Source organism: Ylistrum balloti, unplaced genomic scaffold, assembly GCF_031769215.1.
Source record: "Ylistrum balloti isolate Yb309-2 unplaced genomic scaffold, AGI_CSIRO_Ybal_v1 Utg369640, whole genome shotgun sequence".
NCBI classification, from domain to species: domain Eukaryota; kingdom Metazoa; phylum Mollusca; class Bivalvia; order Pectinida; family Pectinidae; genus Ylistrum; species Ylistrum balloti.
Genome location: NW_026781901.1, coordinates 630,652 through 655,375, shown reverse-complemented (window position 1 = coordinate 655,375; position 24,724 = coordinate 630,652). Strand labels below are relative to the sequence as shown.

General features: G+C 36.1%; 1 protein-coding gene across 1 annotated transcript; it reads right to left on the bottom strand.

The window, feature by feature from the left end:
* Positions 1–80: 80 nt before the first annotated feature.
* LOC132553967 (calpain-8-like) lies at positions 81–21,822 on the bottom strand. Its single transcript, XM_060218267.1, has 21 exons — positions 20,879–21,822; positions 20,544–20,643; positions 20,119–20,188; positions 19,607–19,786; positions 18,989–19,061; positions 18,533–18,701; positions 18,041–18,121; positions 17,260–17,345; positions 17,089–17,166; positions 16,630–16,799; positions 14,082–14,212; positions 13,676–13,884; positions 11,853–11,889; positions 11,101–11,169; positions 10,892–10,988; positions 10,318–10,382; positions 7,500–7,568; positions 6,929–7,004; positions 4,709–4,822; positions 2,891–2,949; positions 81–2,354 (listed from the first exon to the last, which is right to left on the bottom strand). The coding sequence occupies exons 1-21, from the start codon at positions 21,820–21,822 to the stop codon at positions 2,328–2,330; spliced, it is 2,904 nt and encodes a 967-aa protein (XP_060074250.1). The 3' UTR covers positions 81–2,327.
* Between the last annotated feature and the right edge of the window lie 2,902 nt (positions 21,823–24,724).

The following is a 24,724-nucleotide window of genomic DNA, read 5'->3' as shown; positions in this document are numbered from 1 at the left end:
TGGCAAGTAAAATAAAACCTTTAAGATGTCCCATAAAATCTCACATGAAATGAGAACAAAAAGGAATGGTTCAAGGGTATATTACATAAGTGTCGTATACACAATAATATAACATTGACGAATTTATTGGATAAAAAGTTATTTATTTTAAGTAGATAAGTCTAGAGTTATGTGTTTTATATACAAATCGTATATCAATTATTAAAATTTGATAAAATAGGACGTGTTTTTTGCGGAAGTCTTAAAATGGATTATCTTTCTTTTTAATCGTCTTGTTTTCAGGTTGGCTTCTTTCGTTTCATTCCTTGAAAATAACGATCAAATTAACTCTTCGAAAATAAAAAATAATAATAATGATTTATGTTATATAAATTAGAAGATAATTGAATACTGTATACATATGCATCATTATGTACTTTTTCTACACTTTTACAAAACATTTTTTTTTTCGATGATTAAGAATACCACGGACACCTCAACTTGGGTATCATCATATTTTGCATAAATAAATTTATACATATACATTATATATCCGATGTTTTATATATTATCGATTTGGGAAACCCATGTGAATTAATTTTGATGGAATGTTTATACTTTCCTGTATATGTAATCTTTTACAGATTTATATGCACTACAGGACGAAACAGAATCGGAAGAGCCGCGTAACCATTAAAAGGCATTTTCTCCTTGTATAAGATACGAGACATCACCACTAAAATAACTCCAAATGAGGACGTTGTTGCAAGATCTCTTTAGATAGCGTTTGTTTTTAGAAGCTCTTATCAATTATCCAGTGCAATATGTTAAAGAAAGGAAATATAAGTATGACACATCCTTTCATGACCTAAATGGGAAATGCATACTTGTCACGCTGTAACATTGCCTTCCCCGAGAACAGCTGACACATAATAATATACACTGTTATCATATATTAAAAGATACACATCAACCACCGTGTATGGTCACGCATGTAATGAAATTATTAGTGTGCAGACACAGAGTTACATTTCGCTTCAACGTCAAGATTAAGAACATTCGATGTTGATTTGTATGTCTTTACGTACCTATAATCTATGATAACAAAACATTATGTTAACAAGCAATTGGTGATTTAATTTGTAGTTATGTGATAGCAGAAAGAAAAATAGTACCTAAAAATAGTACAAACAAGTGATTGGTGGTTTAGTTTGTAGTTATGTGCTAGCAGAAAGAAAAATAGTACCTAAAAATAGTACAAACAAGCGATCGGTGATTTAATTTGTAGTTATGTGCTAGCAGAAAGAAAAATAGTACCTAAAAATAGTACAAACAAGTGATTGGTGGTTTAATTTGTAGTTATGCGCTAGCAGAAAGAAAAACAGTACAAATAAGCGATTGAAACGAGGAGGGATCAAGTGGGTACGTTGAGAAATGGTACAAACATGCGATTGAATCGAGATGGGATACATTAAGTGCGTTGTTAAGTATTGAGGACCACTTCCTTGTCCCAAGTAATGTATATAGGCAATCACTACATCTGACAGAGAAATATTTCCGTTCTTTTCCAAAATGTTATCCTTAACGTTTTTTCAGATATCAATAGAATTCAATTAAATTCAAGGTTGTGGGTATTGATTACACGGTTATGTACTAGACTTTACCCATACACGTTTGTTGGTTGGATTTATCGCCGCGTCAATAGCCAGGGTTAATATGAGCCAGGATCTCCTTGTAGTAACCGGTGGAAACTCGCTGAACAGTAAACGAGAGATCCGTCACTTGCCATTCAGACCTGTCGGGGTTAATGTCTTGTACAAAGAGCATACAAAGACATCATAAACCAGTCCATATCGATAGTTAAAGCAGTGGGCTATATTCTAAACTACACGATCTCGATAGACATAATACTGGACGAGGCTCTCGCTAGGGACACTGAACTGGTATCATTTCAGACCAGAAAGTTACCTCATAGAGCGATGCATATTTTAGATAACTCCTCAAGTCAAAGAGATCTCGACACATCAGATACTGATCTGGAATATCTTATGAGGCATACGTACAAAGTAATACTATATCTCACCAGCTAGGTGTAACTTTGGGCCTATCACAGGGAAAGTTTCAAACATCTCGTCAATTTAGCAACTAAACTGGTCCAATTCCCTAATTAACGAACTGGAGACGATCATTAATCAAGGTTATGTTGACTATCTTTGTCAATCTAACTGAACTATCTCGTAATACAAGATATGAAATAAAATCGCGTCTGTCTTGTTACTGAACAAACTTTTATCAAGTTGGATGTATTGAGAAGACAGACCACTCTATAGTGACAGGACATCCACTGCCTATGAATATATTGCTGTTCGTAGAAGCTGAAACGAAAACAAGATATTATCATAAAGTAACCATATTTGAAACATAGATGCTTATTACTAGTATTTTATTGTGATAAAACTGAATTGATTAATCCAGAAGTGAAGATGAACGTAAATAGAAAATACATACTTAGCAGAAAGTAGTTTAGATTACTCAAGTTTAGATTACTCAAGTCAAATCGTACAAAACACAAATAAGTGAATAGTTATTTTTAACACAATTTAGAATTAGGTAAAGAGACAAATAATGAGTAAAACTACATCGCACAACTGTTTCGTCGCTTGACAGTGATGCTTAAGACCTTGTTTTCAAAACCTCGGAGGCGACTGAGGAAAATTCAAAATGATTAAAATCTAGATGGGGTACATTTGCCCATAATTTATATATATATATATATATATATATATACATGTTTTGATGAAGAAATAAGATGACATTCTTTGATTTGATAAAATAAATAATGAAAACTATCGATCCATGGAAATGCTTATGAAAATGGTTAACTACCGTGACGGCATATTTAAGGACTTACCTCTTGTAGGAATCCACTTTGGTCCTGTGAGGTTTCTTTAGGCAGGTTCTGTCTGCGCTCTAGTTATATTAGAAAAATATAAGAAGTCCCAGTTAGTCATACAAAGTTGGTATTTGCTGCATTTCTTATTATCATAGCATATCGTTCTGGAACATTGAATTTCTTATATCATTTATCCCATTAACATCTAATGACCAACAAGTCGTCTATTTTAATTCTCAAAATGTATCTACACTGAATAAGAAAAAGAATCAAATTAGATAAAAGGAACCATGTTACATTTTCAAAATTCGAAAAATTCATGTATTTGAACAAATATACTGCATAGTTAGAAACATATGTGGGGAATCTCATTTCACTATATTCGCGGTCAGTAAAGATATTGTGACATTCAACTCCCAGCAAACATTTCTACAGTGATTCAAAATCTCAGAAACATTATGTTATCATTGTAAACATGGGCACCAGTACAACCAATACAGCGAAATATAAGTCCCACGAAAATTGATTATTATACAGTAAAGCATATTTAACACAGTGGTTTTTTTTTTTTTTTTTTTTTGGTTTTTTTTTTGTTTTTTTCTTGTTTTCTTAAAACAGCACAAACTAATAAGCATATATCACAAGCAAATACGGCAGCAATTACATATATATAGATCCTAATATTAATTGCTTGTAATCTGTAATGTTGTTTTATCTATATCATTCATATCTTTATCATGGTTAGCAGCAAACAAACGAGGTATACCTGATGACATATTTGAGGGCGACTTGTCACAAGAAATGTAACTACAGATTCACTCAAACTAAATAAAATACACATTCTACTACAGTATCCATACACTTGGATAAATCTGCACAACTGATGCTGTTAACAAGACAAATGAAAAATCAATTACCAAGGAGACAACAAGCGACACGGTTGCTAACGAATCAAAGCTTAACGAATATAAACATAAACAACGGCAAAATAATGATGGAAAAAGTAAATAAAGCCTAAGTTTTTTTTCAGAGCATTTGACAAGATCGACAAGAGACAAACAATGATTCGGCTTATGATTAGTCAAACAATCCCGAAGCGATAAACAACAATAAAATCGTTTTCATGGCCACAAGGAAAAACGTTACAGTTTCTAAACTAGATCTTATACAATCGACCAATGGCAAAACCAAGATTGAACGGTTTCAGACACTGGTTAAATGTAAATGATTCTGTAGTACCGATTAATAACAGAATTAAACAACCTTAAAGTTAACCGGAAGCAGAAGCCTTGGGATTCAAATCTAAAAACTTCGTCTAAAGAAACATAAATCAACAAAATTACATCGTATATTTGTGTTGTTGTGTTTTTGTTTATTGATGATATGCAGCCGGGTCACGCCACCATACATAATGGTAAGTTATTACGCTATACCAAGCCAATTTATGGTTTATCAACTGTTAGTAGAGGATGGTTGGTATGTACGTTACTTGTTTCGTCTTAGCAATCAGAGATGAAGAACTATCAAACGTGGTTATAATTTTCAAAAACTCAAGTATTACAGTAAGCGGTAAACCTATATTTACCTCTCCGCACTATACCTATAGATATATAGGTAAAAAAAAATTATCAATTCTAAACGAAGGTTTTATCCTTACAAGCAAACCCGGTTAGATGTCACTGACATTAGTAAGACAGAAATTGCATGACTAAGGTGATATGTATAATTTTAAACACAGTGTCTAGAACTGGAATGAAAATTACGCTTTTTCTCAATTTAATGAAAAAAAAATCATAAAGATCAAGTCATGATTGTAAGTTTTAATTAAACACTTACGATGAGCTACACTCAACTTGACTAAGGCGTTCACATAAGACTCCAGAGTTATCACCCCTTTGTTTGCAAACCTGATGACCAGTGCTTCAAGAGTTTTGTTGCTGACTGTAAAACCTGTGCGGAAAGAAAAGGATAGGACGATAAGTTCAGCGATTACTATTGATTTCTGCTTACTGTGAACAGGTCACTGCGTCAGTTCCTGGGTCACGTGTCCACGGTTCATTGATTCTTTGTTTGCATGCGGTTGAAATAGCGTCTGCAATCATTTGAAACAAAACCGGTTCTAATCAGCCGAGGTTTGCTCGTCGGTGATATGCAGAGAGGTTTGGTCAACAAGGCTAATTGTGCTACCAACATGGCAACGAATCGATAATTGTACAGGTATAATAGAGAGGTATATAGAGGACATGCTATTAGTCATAATAGTGGATAGATATTTATTGTACAGCACGCTTGTATCGATCAATGCTGCTGGCAATTAGTGAATAAACGTGAATCTCAAAGATGGCTCTTTACTAACGTATAACAGACGGTCCACAGTTGACACATTTCCATTATAAACAGATCGATAGTTCTCCAAACAACCCATCAGCTATTTATCTTTGATGTAGGCAAAGAGGCGTCCATTGTCAGTGGTAAAAGAAGAGTATTTCCCAGGTTAAGTAAATACATTTAACAAAGTCATGATAGAGTATCACTTTCCTTACAATATCAATGCCACCTGTCCGTGGCGAGTACGATATATCAAGCAATGAAATATAAACTTGATTTATTCGTAATTTCGTTATGCCCTTCCACGTTTAGAATAAAACTGAGCATTTCCAATAGTTGAAGATATAAAACAGATGTAGCAAATTTAAGTACACTCAAATTAATAGATTAAAGTTACACTTATTTGAATGCCTTTGTAATTTTAGAGAAAGAACTAACAGCTTAAGTTCTTGTTCCAAAATTAAACGCATAGGTATGCATATTTAGGAAATAAGATATTACCCATTTATTTCTTATTGTGTTGAATAGAAACATATGACCATGAATTTGATTCGAATTTAAAAGAGAAAATTGAAGGTTGTAAAATACCATATATTCGCATGTAGAATACAGGTTTTCAACCAATCTCATATACACATCCCTATGCCGGAGACCTATAGCATTGCCAATTTCATTAGGTAACTAATTTGAACTGTTGTTTTAAGATTTAGTGACAAACTAACTTTAGGTATAAAATGATAACCAAAGAAAAGATATCAGCCGTGGAATTGGTTCTGATCAGTTCTCACCGATAAATATCAGAATGTCAGATTTGTCAGGGCTTTTTTCGTTAGTTCCACTGTTGCATACCTTGCTCTCACTTGAGAACGTTACATTACATACTTGGATTGACCGATTTTTACATGGTGGGTGTCGGCAATGAAGCAGAAGACGCTTACTGTTCCGGGGCACTTGGTCTTATTATCTTTTTTGTTTTCTTTAGTAATTTCCGCATTAGTCTTTCTTTTCTGTATAATTTGTCAAATTTGTTTGGATTGTAAATACATCCACATGTTAGTATTTTCTTTTTGTCATTTTTAAAGTATTAACAGAAAAAGTGATCAGTTGGATCTTAGATAACAAATGTGTAATCTGCAGACGAAGAAAGATTGACAGACTGATTTATTGATTTATTGATATCGCTTATCGGTTTTTCCCCATTGTGAATTTTACAAAAAATAATCATAATTTCATAAGATTGTCATATGCAATGCGATATTTTTTATTCTTTGAGAAGGATTTTTCTTGTGAAAAAAAATTATACCATCCATCAGTTTTCCTTCTTTTCGGTTTCTTTCGCCTAGCTCCCCAATCCCCCTCTCTCTCTCTCTCTCTCTCTCTCTCTCTCTCTCTCTCTCTCTCTCTCTCTCTCTCTCTCTCTCTCTCTCTCTCTCTCTCTCTCTCTCTCTCTCTCTCTCTCTCTCTCTCTCTCTCTCTCTCTCTCTCTCTCTCTCTCTCTCTCTCTCTCTCTCTCTCTCTCTCTCTCTCTCTCTCTCTCTCTCTCTCTCTCTCTCTCTCTCAGAGTACAAATTGAATATATCACGCAGTCAATTTCACAAGCAGAAGAAATCCCAATAAGATAAGCTATGTGATCATGGTGTTAAATAACACTTATTGAGCTCTAATGACGCTTATTTACTTATTACTTAAAGTTTCGAGGGAAAGAACACATTTTATCCCAATTTATACCTGCCATCTTTAGTGCATTCCTCAGGGAGTACGTCTCCATATCGGTGTTACCTTGGGTAATCTTTTGGTATATTTCCTGTGATCAAAATGAATACAACATCGCTATTAGATATCAGTTCTTCAGCGATTTCAAGTGTTCTTTTTAGTCAACATGTTCCTCTTTTTTCATTTACAAGAAACCCTCACGTCGATATCATATTATTTTCGACCACAGCATTCGATGCTTAAACATCCTGCATATTGACCTTCATGCTCATTTTTAATATTTTGTTAGAAATACAAAAAAGTTGTGATACAATAATATAAGAAAATACGCATCACTAATCAGTACATGGAATTGGCATCACCAAAAATCACAGTGATATATTTTACAAAGTAAAGTACACATTCATGACTGGTATATATCCGTACACGAATTAGAATAATAACTCAAAATTTACCGTTATCGCCTATAAATGTTCTGTTATTTGCAATACGTCCTTCTCAAAATTAAGAGTAAAAAAATTCTAATAGAAATGAAACCTTTGAAACGCTTTTGTATTACAGGGGAAAACTCGAACTGTCTACTTGCCTGCCAGTGCATGAGAAGATGGAGGAGTTGGTTGAACTCATCATAGTTGAGACGTCCATTTAAATCCCGCTTCTCTGGTTAAGGTAAATTACTATTCGTACATAGGTCGTATTAAAGAGTTGTGCAAAGATTGTACAAAAGACACGCAAGTGAATAGCACCTTTTTTGTAATTTAGAGTTATCACTTATAGTAGAGTTGAATAATGAATCAAACAGCTGTTTCGTTCTTCTAGAACTCGTCACTGATGCTAAGGACCTAATTTTTTGCAATTCAAGAGGCGACGGAGGAAAATTCAAAGTGGTCGAAAGAGAAAGGGAGGTGCAGCAGCCCCATGATTAAATAAATTCCGTAATTTTCATATATCTGAACAATTTTGAGTAGCGTCAGGTACAATGAATTAAAACGTTGCGTGCAAGTAACGGCAAACCTCAAGGAGTTAAAGTCCACCAGCAGTGTCTACCATCTGCTATTTCAAAGATTGTACAAAAGACACACAAGTGAAAAGCACATCTTAATAATTTAGTGATAGATACACTAGAGCTAAACAATGGATTAGACTGCATCATACAGCTGTTTCGTCCTTCTAGGACTCGTCAGTTATGACAAGGGACTAAATTTTGAAGCTTAGAAGTCGACAGAGGATAATCAGAGTGATCGAAAAAGTCAAAATATAGACGGGGAAGGTGCACTAGCCCCTTAGTTAAATACATTTCGTAATTTTCATATATCAGATATTTTTAGAGCATCGTCAAGTATATGTGTATATTCTGAAGAGTGTCACTATTCAAATTAATTAAAAAGTGGCATGTTGGTTACACACTTTCCACGCAAATTCGACACAATATGTCCTAACAGTAAATTATATTGATTCACAAAGTAGTTTCGTCCTTCCAGGACTTATCAGTAATGACAGATTTCCAAAGTACTGAAACTTAAGGTTATGAATACTAAACGAAAGATGTGTTCAAAAACTCCATGGCACCTTATCTAATGATCAGGCTGCATTCCCTAAAGATAGGTACAACTATTTGCAAAGAACAATTCACCATAGATCCTACAGAATATACACAGAATACATCCATATGTCTCTAGAAAAAATGGGACCTCGAAAATAAAGTCTTCTAATGGAATGCCTCCACTTGCCTCCAACATTATAAAAATGTGGGAGAAATTGACAGGCCTCAAGAAAAAAACCCAAATACGAGTCCTGTAGGATTGGCAATACAAGGAAGTCCAACAGGAATGGCAATACAAGGAAGTCATACAGAATTAGCAATACGAGGAAAGACCTTCAGAGCTGGCAAACGAGGGGAGACCTTCAGAGTTGGCAAACGAGGGGAGACTTTCAGAGTTGGCAAACGAGGGGAGACTTTCAGAGTTGGCAAACGAGGGGAGACCTTCAGAGTTGACAAACGAGGGGAGACTTTCAGAGTTGGCAATACGAGGAAAGACCTTCAGAGTTGGCAAACGAGGGGAGACCTTCAGAGTTGGCAATACGAGGGGAGACCTTCAGAGTTGGCAAACGAGGGGAGACTTTCAGAGTTGGCAAACGAGGGGAGACTTTCAGAGTTGACAAACGAGGGGAGACTTTCAGAGTTGGCAATACGAGGAAAGACCTTCACAGCTGGCAAACGAGGGGAGACCTTCCGAGTTGGCAAACGAGGGGAGACCTTCAGAGTTGGCAAACGAGGGGAGACCTTCCGAGTTGGCAAACGAGGGGAGACCTTCCGAGTTGGCAAACGAGGGGAGACCTTCCGAGTTGGCAATACGAGGAAAGACCTTCACAGTTGGCAAACGAGGGGAGACCTTCAGAGTTGGCAATACGAGGGGAGACCTTCAGAGTTGGCAAACGAGGGGAGACCTTCAGAGTTGGCAAACGAGGGGAGACCTTCCGAGTTGGCAATACGAGGGGAGACATTCAGAGCTGGCAATATGATGGAAGGCCTCCAGGATTGGCAATACGATGGAAGGCCTCCAGGATTGGCAATACGATGGAAGGCCTCCAGGATTGGCAATACGATGGCAGACCTTGTGGTTGGCAATACTATGGGAGACCTCCAAGATTGGCAATACGATGGCAGACCTTATGGGGTTGACAATACTATGGCCGACCTCCAAGATTGGCAATACTATGGCAGACCTCCAAGATTCGCAATACGATGGCAGACCTCCAAGATTCGCAATACGAGCAGACCTCCAGGACTGGCAATACGATGGCAGACCTTATGGGGTTGACAATACTATGGGAGACCTTCAGAGCTTGCAATACTATGGGAGGCATCCAGCATTGGCAATACGATTGCAGACCTTATGGGGTTGACAATACTATGGTCGACCTCCAAGATTGGTAATGCGATGGAAGTCCTACAGGGTTGGTAATACGACGGCAGACCTTCAGAATTGGCAATATTATGGCAGACCTTCAGAATTGGCAATACTATGGCAGACCTTCAGAATTGGCAATACTATGGAAGATCTACACGGTGGTCAGTATGACTGGAGACTTACGGAACTGATCATTGTGACTGGACATCTTCAGGATATTTAGTACGATGAGAGGATCGCAAGTATGAGGGAACACCACCAGGATGCTCAGTATGATGTAAATTCTGAATTGTGATCGTGTTAGGTAGGGATTGACTTCATGATTCTACCATAAAACTAGAGACTTCACGATTGTACTTGATATGATATGATGTCGGAAGACCTCTTGATTGTGATGTCAACATGTGCAACGTACATTGAAAGTCAACAAGAGGCAATCTGGCTAGGATAATTATATATAAACAAAAATGTTGTGATGTAGGTGAAGGATACGTCGGTGATGGCCACAGCAGATTTACACGTATCCAGCGACAGACACAATGGCTTAAACTTGAAACCTGCAAGTACAAAAACTGAATGTAGAAAGTGTTATTAATCATTCTCACAAAATGGTAAATGGTAACCAGTTCCTCAGAAAAAGGAAGTATACATGGTGGTTTAGTTTCTGGTATCCTTGTTCTCATTTGAGAACTTGACATTATTTACGTGTTTTGGCCAGGATTTACGTGGCTGGTGTTATCGATGAAGCAGAAAACGATAAACACTTCCCGAAGACTTCAGACTAACATTTATTGTTTGTTTTGTTTTAAGATTGCCTTTGTTTAACCGTTTATGAATTTGAATTACGATTTTGTTTACATGTTGTTCTTATCTATAGTAGACTATACCATTAAAATTTGAAATTATTTTCAAAATGATGACAGATTAAAAAACATTTTTCTGAAATTTCGGAATTTTAATGTATGTGTTTTTGAACGATATCTTTTTGAAATTCCAAAAATAAATCGGTACCTCTTATGAAGAGTTCTTTTAAATTCTACTCATTTTGCAATCCCATATTACTTACCATCCTCATTTCCATTGCCGCAGCACCAAAGATTACGTAACTCACTTTGTTTGTATTCCAAAATACTCTGTAAGCCTTTGGCGTCTAGTTCGTCATCCTAGTCAAGAACAAATAGACGACGTGTGAAAAATATCGCGGACAAATATCCGCATCCCTTTGTAAATGTTTTCCGATAAATACAAAAACTGACACCCAGGGGTTTCACTTACCTGATTGATGGCGTACAGAAACTTCCGGCGGAAGGCGTCTAAACTGGTCGTGTCCAGCTTTCGGTCATACTGCATCCCAAAATAATGCAAAAAGCAAACGAAGATTTTTAATGAAATACATTTATCACAAGACTGCCGTGTTTTTCACAAAGTATATCCGTGTCATATTCTTGCGTGTTACATTATGTCATATAGCTTATTTTGACATCATCTTAGATATCGATGTAGAAATGAAGAATCGATAATGTAATGAAAAGAATCTTTAATTTGTTTCCGTTGATAAATAATGTATTATACTCGTCACGAATCTTTCTTTTTAGCTTGCAAAAGACTCGTTAAAATGAAAAATTCTTGGATTAATGTCATAAATTCAAATACGAAATGAAAAATTCCTTTAGATTCTATATAGATATATGGCTCTCATGTAATAGTTTACGGTGATACGAACCAGAAAGTACCTTTTATTTGGTAATATGATGAGGGAAGATATACAACAGTCTTAACGTGTTTGAATAAAAGCAAATGCTTAACACAGGACAACATATTTTTGTAGAAAATAAAGATGAAACTCCATTACATACATCACCAGGATGCTTAGGAAACACAGTAATATATCGATATACTTACATATGAAATTAATGTACATTGTGACGACGGTAGACCAAATGTAACATAAACTATATGAAGTTAATATATATTATATATTGTGACGACATGAGAACAGATACAACATCAACTCTGACAAAATGTACCTGGTATGGGATGACTTTGTCTTGTTCATCCAGCTCCCTACAATATCAAACATGTAAAACAGTTATGATTTACAACAACAAACAACAACAGCTGTAACAACAACTAGAAAAATAACTCGCATAATCATCATATCATCCCCCACCACCATCTTCATCACTAACAACAACAACAACAAAACAACATCGAAAACGACAAACAAAAACATTAGCAACAACAACGGAAACAACCTACATCACCATCATATTCACCACCACCACCACCATCGCTAACAACAACTGTAACAAAAGTTTCACAATACACACAAGTAAATATCATTTTTAATGCGAAATAAGGGTCAGATACATTCAGCCAAATAAAGAATAAAAATGCATCATACAGCTATTTCGTCCTTCTAGGACTTAGCAGTGATGCTACATCATACTTCTTCGGGAAATTTGACACATTTCGTCTTTCTAGGACTTAACAGTGATGCTACATCATACAGCTATTTCGTCCTTCTAGGACTTAGCAGTGATGCTACATCATACAGCTATTTCGCCCTTCTAGGACTTAGCAGTGATACTACATCATACAGCTATTTTGTCCTTCTAGGACTTAGCAGTGATGCTACATCATACAGCTATTTCGCCCTTCTAGGACTTAGCAGTGATACTACATCATACAGCTATTTTGTCCTTCTAGGACTTAGCAGTGATGCTACATGTTACAGCTATTTCGCCCTTCTAGGACTTAGCAGTGATGCTACATTATACAGCTATTTCGTCCCTCTAGGACTTAGCAGTGATGCTACATCATACAGCTATTTCGCCCTTCTAGGACTTAGCAGTGATACTACATCATACAGCTATTTCGTCCCTCTAGGACTTAGCAGTGATGCTACATTATACAGCTATTTCGTCCCTCTAGGACTTAGCAGTGATGCTACATCATACAGCTATTTCGTCCCTCTAGGACTTAGCAGTGATACTACATTATACAGCTATTTCGTCCTTCTAGGACTTAGCAGTGATGCTAAGGGCCTAGGAGACAAATGAGCAAAGAGATCGAAAGAAAAGTAAAAATCTAGATGGGGAGGTGCACCAGCCCCATAATTCAAGGCATTTCTCAATCTTTATATACCCGATAATTTTCGAGGAAGGTCAGGTACATCTCGATATTCTGAGCCGCCCAACTATTCGAATTACAGCATACAATAGCACCATACAGCTGTTTAGTCCTTCTAGGACTCGTCAGTGCTGCTACAGCATACTGCTGTTTCGTCCTTCTAGGACAGGACTCGTTAGTGATGCTGCATCACACAACTGTCTCATCCCTCTTGGACTCGTCGATGATGCTACATCATACAGCTGTCTCGTAGTTGGATTGACTAACATGCCGAGTGTCGTCGATGAAGCAGACGACGTTTACACTTCCGATAAACCTTATTTTATTGGCCTTTTCTTACTTTTTGTTCATTCAAGTCATCTATTCTCAATTCTAATATTATCATTTGTATTCTATAATGTTCCCTTTGTATTCATTGCACAGATAGAGAAAATATACAATATAGATGGAAACTCATTTAACATAAAGATAAATTTTATCGAATTATGCAACGTATGACATGCCACAGTTACGGTTCTTGTATTAATATTGCGAAGACTTTTTTTTTTATTATTTAAATTTTCTTTCACCATTGAAACAACTTTTTCAAATGGCAGTCGTTCCTTTTTAAGAAGCATTGGCAGGTGATACTAATTGACATTCATTGACATTTATTAAAGCGTAAACCCCAAGCATAACTTAAAATAGTCCTGCCGTTTACCTGGAAATCAGCACTTACCTGACAGATGAATCACCTTCAGTAAATATCCTCAGTAAGAACTTCCCCTCCATTTCCTGGTTACCTGTCACCGGAAGTACTAGGTAATGTCCCGCCGGAAGTATGTAGAATCCGGTATTTTCACGTTTCTGGTGAAGTCCCGTTGAAAACATCAGTTTTAGTTGGTTAAATTCAGAATATCCTAGTCTTGTTTCATATGCTTTCGGTACCTAAAATGAAACAAATAAGATTATGGAATAACCACTGGAATATATGGAATATAGATATGTTGCTGTTGCGCTATTTTCGTGTTATAGAAACGAGACCGTAGTAGGTAGTAGAACTCATCTAACCAAACTCCACCATTTTTACCTCCGAAGCCATTTGTTTTTAGATGACGGTACTCCTATCAATTTATCATACTCACATTATAAACGAGACAGCCAATGGGGAGCAGTACTCGGTTGACGCTACTCCTGTATTTTTGCAGTAAGGACAAGATAATACACGAGGGTTTCGTCAGATCCATTAAGAATTGACAATTACTGAACACCAACGCTGAAAAAAGACGTTTATATGTGTATAACAGAAGATATGTATGTAGGATAATTTACGGTGTCATTTTCGTATTTTCGTAGTTAAAAAAAATGCCTACAGTGATGATCACCCATCAATTCCCTTCCCAAACAATTAACTACTGATGACAGTAATTGTAGACAATTTTAATTCGCCTGACAACAAAATAAACAATCATAATTCCTCATGGACATGTTTTCCTGGTGAAATTTCCTATAAATAATTCACATATCACAAGACAGTTTGTAAATGACTTTTCATGATTATCTGCATTTTACTCAACCATCCATTTTTTTTTTTTTTTTTTTTTTATTTAATTTTTTTATTCAATATAATGTACAGGTACATAATACAACAGTAGTATTTATAAATATAAAAAAAACACTCTCCCAGAATAACATACACATTTTCACTTCCCTGAATGCATGTATACATGGCTATACACATACAGATGAGCTTCTCTCAAAGAATATGTGCATGTCTACTCACACATGGCTATACATATTACATGTACATGCAATACAAACATGCACCCAGGCATACACCATACACCTAACAGCACATACAGGTAAAGCCATGTATGCATCGTGTACATACATCACACTCGCACCTTCAAGTTTTCACACATACAGCCACACTTATAAACCAATAAACAGGAAATCAATCAACCAAAGAATGCAAGCACTTCCCTTTGGAAATAAAAAAAAAAGAGGTTAGCAGATCTCTTCTAAAATAATCAATTAAATACTAGTAGGTTCAGTGATCTAATTTTCTGAGAGCTGTTATTGTGAGGAGGTATGGAAGTGCTACCACACATTATATTGGTTTTTTTTTTTTTTTAGAAAAAAGTAAAAGAATAGATTGGAATAAGAGATAGATTGACAACTTATTAGTATTTATTATTATTATTATTATTTTGAGATATTCATATAAACAAAGGGTTTCTACAACAGAGTAAACTAATCCAAAACATCAACAGCAAAGCAAATGAGTTGCAATTTGGAGAAAAAGTTAGAAGAATAGTATGAATTAAAAGTGACAGGCTTAAGAACAGGATAGACAAAGAAAAGATTGGGATGAAAGACAAAGAAGGAGTTGGAACAAGCATGAAATGGAAGGAATGTAACAGACTTACTCTTTGAGAACTTTAGTTGTTATCAAATGAGCTCAATATTGAGCATATAAAAAAAATGGAAAAGATACAGAAGTCATCAGCCTGAAAACAGCCAAGCCTTAGGCAATATCTACTAGTTTTTTCCATTTACTCCATTCATTTGAAAAGATTTGTAAGGAAGAATTACCTTTACCAGTTGAAATAAACTTTTGGACAATATAGTTTTCTTTTATAACATTGACTAAAGTAAAGACCAATAACGTATTATGCAGAGTTCTGGTTTTATAGATATAAGATTTAATAATCAGAAGTACTTCATTATCTACTCGATTGTAGACACCAGTATTATTTACCTGGCCAAATAAGATTGATTCTTTATTAATAGGGAACACTATTGTAAGAGCATCCAAAAGTGTTTCAAAACTGGCATAAAAATTTTGGACTTCGCTACATTCCCATAACATATGAACAATTGTCTCCCTTTCTTTCCCTATTACAAAAATTACAGTTAGGGTTGTTTGAGATACCAATTTTATATGCATACAAGTTGGTTATTAAAATAAAATTATTTATCCTGAATTGTAACCAACGAAGTCTGGTGTTTTGAGTTGATCTAAAAGGAATGTTGTATATTTTTTTCCACTTCTCTTTACTTAAATCAAAAATACTTCCCCATTTATGCTGCCCCGTAATGTTAATTTCCTTTTTAATAAGTTGTTGATAGAAGTTTTGTGATCCTTTTTTTTCTTTAAAATTAATTCAAGACTCAACGGGATAGAGGGATACATTAACGATCCAGTTAGGGGGTAACAGGCCTCAAGTATTTCTTTATACTTTGGATTACTTCATAGTACTGTAAATAATTAGTTACTAAACCATATACATTACAAAATTCAATAAAATCGTAAAATGAAAATTCTCTTGAATCCTTTAATAAATCATTTACTACCCTCACTCCTGCATTATACCATTTTTCATAAAAAATTGGTTTATTATTTATGTCAAAGTTTTTATTAAACCAAAGAGGCACTTTAAGTATGGACTCATCATCATTTCTGAAGAGTTCTTCTTTCACTCAACCATCTATTTTACGTGTAATTGCTTTAGAATGTAATTTCTTTGCATATGGATTAGAAACGGATGGTTATCAGGTTTAAATTGCAACACCCCGACACAGCCTCAGAGCCCCTTACTCCTGTACCCACCCCACAAATAAAAATGGAAATGACGGGGCCGTAGAAGTGTGCATACTATGATATAAAAATAAAAGGAACATCCTACTCACGAGAAGTATGAGGACCCCCCGCGTTGAAGCCGACACGCCACTGACGCAGTGCCTGAGTGGACCGCCATGAATTTCGATACTGTATTTTGGGCTCCAGTTTCCAAGATTCCGGCGTCAGAAAACATGATTCCATCAAGGTGAAAATCCGAACAAAATCTTCTAATGACATCCTGAATCAGAATTTGTATGAAATGAGAAGACATAAAAACTTAAACTACATTAAAACTCATGTTCCTAACTTCTTTCTCTGTGGATAGCATTTTGTAGTTATAGAACCTTCTATTGACCTCGTCAACATGCAGAAGCTGTTAAGCATTTGATCAGATTGACGTTTCTTCATCAACTTCAGTAAATCATGAATTTTTCGTATACATATATCAGTTTAATTTCTTTGGGTTAAGTGACTAAATTTTTCCTTAACAAATCTATGGATGTTTAAATAAAGTGTAGTTTCCCTACCAGAATTCTCCGTATTCCATCTTCCTCTTTCGGACCTGCGCCCTGACGTCATCTGTGAGCTCGCCCCATTGTTTCGAACTGTAAGCAAAGAGAAAAAAACGTGCATTACATGCCCTAGCCTGTGCTATATTCAGCAGAATGTCAGATAAATGGCTTTAGAAATGGGCTTACCCCTCGCTCCATGCTCCCTGCCATTGGGACTTCCCTGAACAGTCCCTCAGACGTACAAGGACCTTTGTTTCCAGTCTCCCAGGCAGCTGTAGCAGTGGTATCAAAAACTAGTTTACAAGTATATTTTATTAATCACATAATCCTCCTGTCATCCAGTGAATACAAGTGTAAGTCACTACTGGTATATACCCTGGAGTGTTTTTCATTGGCTGCACCACTCAGAAGTTGATTGTGATGTCATGATATGGACAATGACTTTACGTCATCAATTGAAAATGACACAACAAAATAACCGCATTCGTTTGATTTTGTACTCTATATTTTGACTTGAAATCCTGTCAAATTGGAACTTTTCTGATGCGATTAAAAGATCCGTAAATTTCTTTTCATCTTGTTTGTATGCCAAGCACATAAAATAAAAAAACTTCTATTACTCGTTTCATAAAATCTTACAAAAAAACTCGTTTAATATCATTCATATAAATGTAAGACATTTGCATGTCACTCGTTAAATTGAAAAACGTCATTGAAATAGTTTCCCATCACTCATAATGATAGCTGGAGCTAGCGCATTTGAAAGAGCAGCCAACGGCTTAATCGGAAATCGCATTTCATCAGAATTGCTGATACTATCAGTAATCATATTATTGTTTTCATATTCGATATAAATGCCATCTGCATTGGTTTTGTGATACAGTAGTATATTCAAATGACAATATGTATCACACTTTCATTTATATGTAAATGTACTGGTTGTATATCAATATGTCGCGTGACTTACTTCGGCGTATCCCGTGACGTTGTACACGTGTCCTGTGACTAGCCCAGGCGGGCTAACATTGGCCTTGCCGTTGGTTGAACTCTGTGGCAGAAGCAATGACATGATTAACGTAAAACTTACGATTGAAAAAAAAAGACTTTGTGTTGATTGAAACGGAGAAATACTTGAAGATGAAAGATAGTTGATCTCCTTGGAGTTGAGATAGGGTGTCAACACGATGGGAAAGATTTTTATGTTGGCAAACACGTGACCCTTCCCCATCCCTCCACCTCCATCCCCTCTAGGTATCGCTCCTCTCTAAATGCGTAGCTACACCTGCTCCGTGTTATAGAATAGGGTATCCTAAATTGTCAACAATTGTCAAAGGAAATGAATTTTGATAAAAATTGGAAAAAATGGAAAGATTATAAAGAGAAAATAATCACCGGATAATAGGTATATCATATAGGTATTGTCGACGTGAACAACTTGTGACGTCAGGCACTGTTTTACCTGTATTGATGCTCCAATCAGCGACGCCCTTGATAATCCGATGTCCACGACTTTCTGGATGAATTTAGGATCATCTTTCATATTTGAAGTCATAGTAACTCCTCCAGTAATATCCTGTAGTGACCAGCCTAACATTCCACCCAAGAAAACCTCGTAACATCCTTGCATCCTTCAAAACAAAACTTTTGTCTGGGTGGGATAGCTTTAGATGTATAAAAACAAATAATTAATTTCAATTTAACATTCGTTGAATCTATTTTGTCTTCCCAAAACTTTCTTATTTATGATAATGATATTCTTTTCAAAATTATTTTGATGACATAATTGGTACGAACTTCATTTCCGGAAAAGAAAACTCTGCATTTGACGATAACGGTCTCAGCTACATGTACTGTGCGATGACGTCATACATTAATTACGTCAGTGAGAAGCGTGAACCCCGTAAACACGACTTACTTAGCGTACGCTTTCTCGAATAGAGCAGGCCAAAACTCCGTAGGATCATTACTCCGGGAATACAACAATTTACCTGAAAACAAAGTTGCCGTATTCAATTAGTACGGAGGTTTGTGATTAGAATAACTGGAAATTTAATGTTGAGTGTCTACAATATGAGGATTTGATAATTCTGAATATTCACATTTATTTTTGTCATAAATGACATAATATCAACATGATTGTTTATAATATACAAAGACTAGTTTTGAAAGTTGAATTAGTCTGTGGTGTATCAGATGGAATTTATAATGTTTTAGAATAATGTGAAGTAGAATTATTTCATTCACTTTATTCGTAGGAAGTGAAAATCGTATAATCATCCTACATTTTCTAAAGACCCTCGTGATCTGAACCCATAAAACATATTAGAATTTTATTTATAAGCTATTTAAGCAAAGGCTTGTAACATCTTTTTTTTTCGCGTGTAACGGCCAATCAAAATCACCGTTACACAAAGCAATGTTGTCTTACTTGACTAATGGCCAATGAAAATCTTTTTTTCACATAATACGCCGGCATGTTATTTATGTTATCGATCAAAAAAACGTCAATACAGAAATCAAAGGAAGAAAATACCATTCAATGTTGGCAACCGATCGTCAATCACAATCTCTGTCCATTGACCAAATCTCCAAAACCGGAAGCGGAAGATACCAGCATATTTGTTGTCGAACTCTTGTCCTTCCGGTATACAATTTTTCATTAGGGAGGGTGCGCCCGTCAGACAAGTGAAACATCCAATTAGCCAATTAGACCCTGAAACGAATGCTATAATTTGAATCGATATCTGAAGAAACGAAACAAACAATTCTTAAAAACATACACACAAAGTGCTAGAACAATTGACGGAATTTATGATAGAATTGGTTCTCCATTGACGCTTCACGGAAAGCAACGCAAGTTCTCTACATGCATTTTTATTGATACATTTTCACAGCACAGATTTTTACTCAAACCCATCATTTATTTATTTACTTAAAGAACCTTAGGGAAAACAATTTTAGTTGACTTTTCTGTTCAAACCCAAGCAGTATGATATACCAGTTATCTCCCTTGAATCATTGGGTGTTTGTAATAGCAGCTCTTACCTAACTGTCCCGACAGAATTTTACAGTCCATGACGTCATTTGAAATGAATTTTGGTTTCTTGCACAGATTCTGAAACAAATTTTTTGACAATGCTTCTCAAAGCTGACAAATATGTAAGTTTACCGTTCTTGACAGATTTTGAGGACACAAATTTTCTACGATAAATATATATCATTCTAGGGGAGAGACGTAATATTTTACTACAATTATCAAGAAAACGAATTGAAATCAAAGTCGAGTGGAATGTGTAAGAAAAAATGAATTAGGTTAAAGTGAAAATTCCATTACAGTTTGAATATATTAAGGTTAGCGATACCAAATAAAAAGAGGAACAATTCCTCTATATTAAGTTGAAGCCATACAAGTTTTCTGTCTCAAGGTCATTCGATGAACATTAAGATAAAAATTTTGAACCCCTGCATACCCCGGGACGTTTCCATTGTATTTGACCAACCGGAGACTTTCCCTGTCGGAAAAGAGACTCGTCCATGGCTGGGAAATCCGGGTCTTTGAATAACATTTCACTATGAATAGAAGTGACAAAAAAACGAAATTGATTTTAAAAGTAGAAACTTAAATTAAGTATGTATGCCATGTTCTAGGAATTACAAATTAAGTTATATAGTGATAAGAAGCACTAACATCGCCTCACAAAAATATATGTAAAACATCTTACATCAAAGCATAATACACCAAAATCTTCGATACACTGTTTATTTGTGTTAATGACGTCATATGCACGTGCGTGTTAGTACTTACTTCTGCAGGCAGAGGTCTCTGTATGTCTCATACATGTTGCCCCTAAAACTGCTTTGGCTGGCAGTAGAAGTATCCAGGACTGACCTCGGTGTCAACGAGTCGTCCAACACGCTATGTGTTACCGTGGCAATGTGGGATTTAGGCCTCGGTATTTCGTTGACAACAGGTGGTCTTGGTGAGGACGCGGGTGGGGATAATGACCTTGGCAAGGTTCCATCGGACGTGAAGTTGAACGGGGGTGTTGACCTTGGAAGAGTATTGCTAGACTTTCTCTCCGATTTTCCTATAAAATGCCTCGCGGTGAACGATTTACTCCTATTGACTTTGTCCTTGGCTGTTCTTGAACCCACTCGGTGGAAGTTTTGAGAAATAGTCGGTGACCTTGGCTCATATTGCATTTTAACAACCCCGTTCGGTGACTTTTGGCCGGTGATAGCTGATAAATCCAAAGGCGGAGGTGACACTTTGGATGATGATGATGAGGTAAAACCATTAACGTTTGACCTTGGAGTTAATACATGTCCGTTCGGAATCTGCCTTGGACTTGTGGGTTGCTCATTCGGATCCGGTATTACAGTCAATGCCTGTTCATTTTGACCAGACCGAGGAGTAATATTTTCCATTGGAAGAGACATGGTGAACATGGAAGATCGTGAAGGTGACATTGGTGCTGAGTGGTTCTGAAATTGTGATGTCGACGCATGCTCTACGGGTGACATCTGTTGCTGCACGCGCGGCGACAAAGGTCGTCTTTCAAACGGAGACATTGGTCGTGCTCGGCTGTTCGCTGCCTTGATGGAAATGTTTCCGGGAAGCATCGACCTTGGAATCGACAGGTGAATTTGGTATGTTCCGGACTTGACCGACATGTTAGGCTCGTAGTTCCGTCGTCGACCACGTGATCTTCGGGACATGCGTAAATTATACTCATCCGACCTGTCCATGATGACAGCTTGAATCCGACTTTAATTCTGAAAAAAAAATTAACACTTCAAAGTTCAAAATGACACCGATATCAAGAATATGTATAATATCAAAATGGATTTCAAAAAAGTCAAAACAATTGCTCTGCGTAGTAATGTGGTTGCAACTTCAACGGATATGACAGCGATTTTATTAATTTTCGTAGATAATTTGTTTATTGCAACAAAAAAATCGCTTATTTCAACGGTTATTTATATCGTCTAACGTAATCCTCAAGTAAATTTAGAAAATCATTCGGTCTAATTAACGCACGTGCTAAAATACAGGTGTTTTCCGTCACTGCCGAACGCAACAAAAACTTGTTTGGCGGGTGTAGTAGAGAATTGGAGGATACACCTCTGGCAAATTTTTTATGAAACCCTAACGCGTTAGGTAGGATTCGCCACAAAGTTACTTGCTATATCAACAACAATTACATTAAGAAAACAGTGTATTGTTTAATGTATAAATTTAGCGTAAGCATAACACTGAATAGAGGTGCAATATACATGCATGTAGCTCATGAGAACAACTTCAATGGGAAAGTGCTGGAGAAAAAATAATCAATCACCTATTTGTGATGTAGACAGAAATAAAAGATTAATAATGTTGTGATTATTTCTGAACATATAGTGTTGAACATTCATTCAAGTACGGGAATAATTCGCAGTTTTATCAAATTGATTTGTGAGATTTCGAGATAGAAATGCTATCTAAGACAGACGGACGGACTTTTGACGTCAAAATAGCAGACCGATAGATATATTTAAAGACTAAATTGTATTTAAAATCTAATATGAATAATGATATTAGAGCAAATCAATTATGGCTCCTTGCCAGTGAAGCCTAAAGACAAGTTTTCGAAGCGTTTGGGAGATACAGATGTGTTCAAGAGTTTAAACACAATGGTGTCATGATTAGTATGTTTCCGAGGACATGTGTGAAGGTCACAGATGTATTGTGTTTAACCAAAGGTATATGTGATCAGGGCTACAGGGGTCTTTTAATCTGTTACAGTCTGTATGAGTAAAAGACAGTCCCGTGGTCTGTTCAGAACAGATTTAGACGATTTTAAGAGGGCAAGATCTACATTTTATTTAAATCTGCATGCCGCAATCACGTTTTTAAGGGATCCAATATGAAAGAAAAAATAATAAAAATTCAAAATTATTTTATTTGGAAAATATGAATAACTGTTGAAATAAGCGATTTCATCTGTTGCGACAAACAAGTTTATTTACGAAAAATCATTAGATTGTTTTTATATCCATTGAAGTGTGGAAAGATATTTCCGCCAGGAGCAATTACCTTGTCGTGCGTCATCAGGCACACTTCAGCGTAACGTCAACGTCATGTAAATAAGTATTGAATCGACTTAACAAACTATTGAAGTTTCGATAGTCTGAATTTTCAATTAGTGTTGCCAAAAGCTTGCCACTTTTGGCTTCCTTCGCCCTTCACTCCCGAAAATACAGCTTATATTTTGAGATACTGACCATGTATTCTCCATTCATCTGCAACAATCGTTGCCATTGTCAAAACACCGGTGCTACATATATTTTGGATGTATTAGGCAGTGACGGAAAACAGCTGGATTTTAGCAGTGCATTAATTCCACAGAATTACTTTCAGAATTTACTTTTATATAACGATTGAAAACATATGCATAAATAACTGTTTAAAAAACAATTCTATATACTGTAATGAACAAACTTATTTACTAAAATCTATTAACTTGCAGTTATATTAGTTAAACTTTGTAACTATATTCCCGTGCGGAGTATGTATTTTGGCATACGTCATCAGGCACACTTCACCGTAATTGAAATTTCGATTGTCTGATTTTTGGTAAATGTTGCAAGATAAATGGAATACATGGTCATTGTCACAAAACAGTGATTCGTCAGTAATACAGCTTATACTTCAAGAAACTGATAATGTTTTCTTTGAAAAATTGCAGTTTTAACATTATTAGGCTTAGCGTCTTAATGATTCAACTACGACTTCAACAAGACTACGAAACAGAAAACGAAAACAACACTTCAGCAATTTGTACAGCGAATTCCGCTCGAGTTGTCACCTATACACTAAACAGTGTCAGAAATAAGCCAACAAGCTTCACAATAGTCCCAGTCAACACCCACTACAAGAAGATTTAACATTCTACATTGAATATAATTATTGTTCATTCATGTGAAATGGGGTAACGACACAGTTTATTTTGGTACATAACACAGAAGATGCTATCTCGACCTACACTTCTATGAACACACGAGGAGAGGATTTGGTGTAAGTCGTTTTACCATTTCCCCATCAATTGTGGCAGGTGTTCTTTAGTCTACTATGAACAGAATGTATGAGTTTGTATATTAAATTGAAACTATTCTAAAAGTGGGTCGTGTACCATTAAGGACGACCTAATTCCAAAGGTATGTTAACAATATCCGGAGTAAATCTTACGATATCGTTATCTACAGCGACCACCTGTGCATTCATGAGTTTTCTTCAGCATATGCATACCTGTCTATCGCGAACCCAGTACATAACTTTTTTTTTCAGAATATAACACCTGCCTATAGCTACCCCAGTACATAACATTTTTAGTCTGTAACATTTGTCTATAGCGACCGACTGTCCATCACAATTAATTGTAAGTCATGTTTTCTACCACCGTGTACAGTCAATGTCATTTTGAGATTAGGCATCATTGTAATATATGGTAGTGTTTTCATGGAACACCACATAGGAGGTCCGTCGCATATCATTAAAGAATGGTATTACTTGATCTGGGACGGGGCACCACCACGATTACTCCGTGATCTCCCAGACAAGCACAGATCGTCCAGTTAAGAAACAGAAGCACATGCCTCTGATCTTCATCGC

Coding starts and splice junctions, on each gene's coding strand:
- LOC132553967 (XM_060218267.1), bottom strand. CDS start 21,822: ATGGACAGGTCGGATGAGTATAATTTACGCATGTCCCGAAGATCACGT. Junction 13,885..14,081: donor TTGGCTGTCTCGTTTATAAT/GTGAGTATGATA, acceptor GTTTCATTTTAG/GTACCGAAAGCATATGAAAC. Junction 4,823..6,928: donor GAATGCACTAAAGATGGCAG/GTATAAATTGGG, acceptor CTTTCCGCACAG/GTTTTACAGTCAGCAACAAA.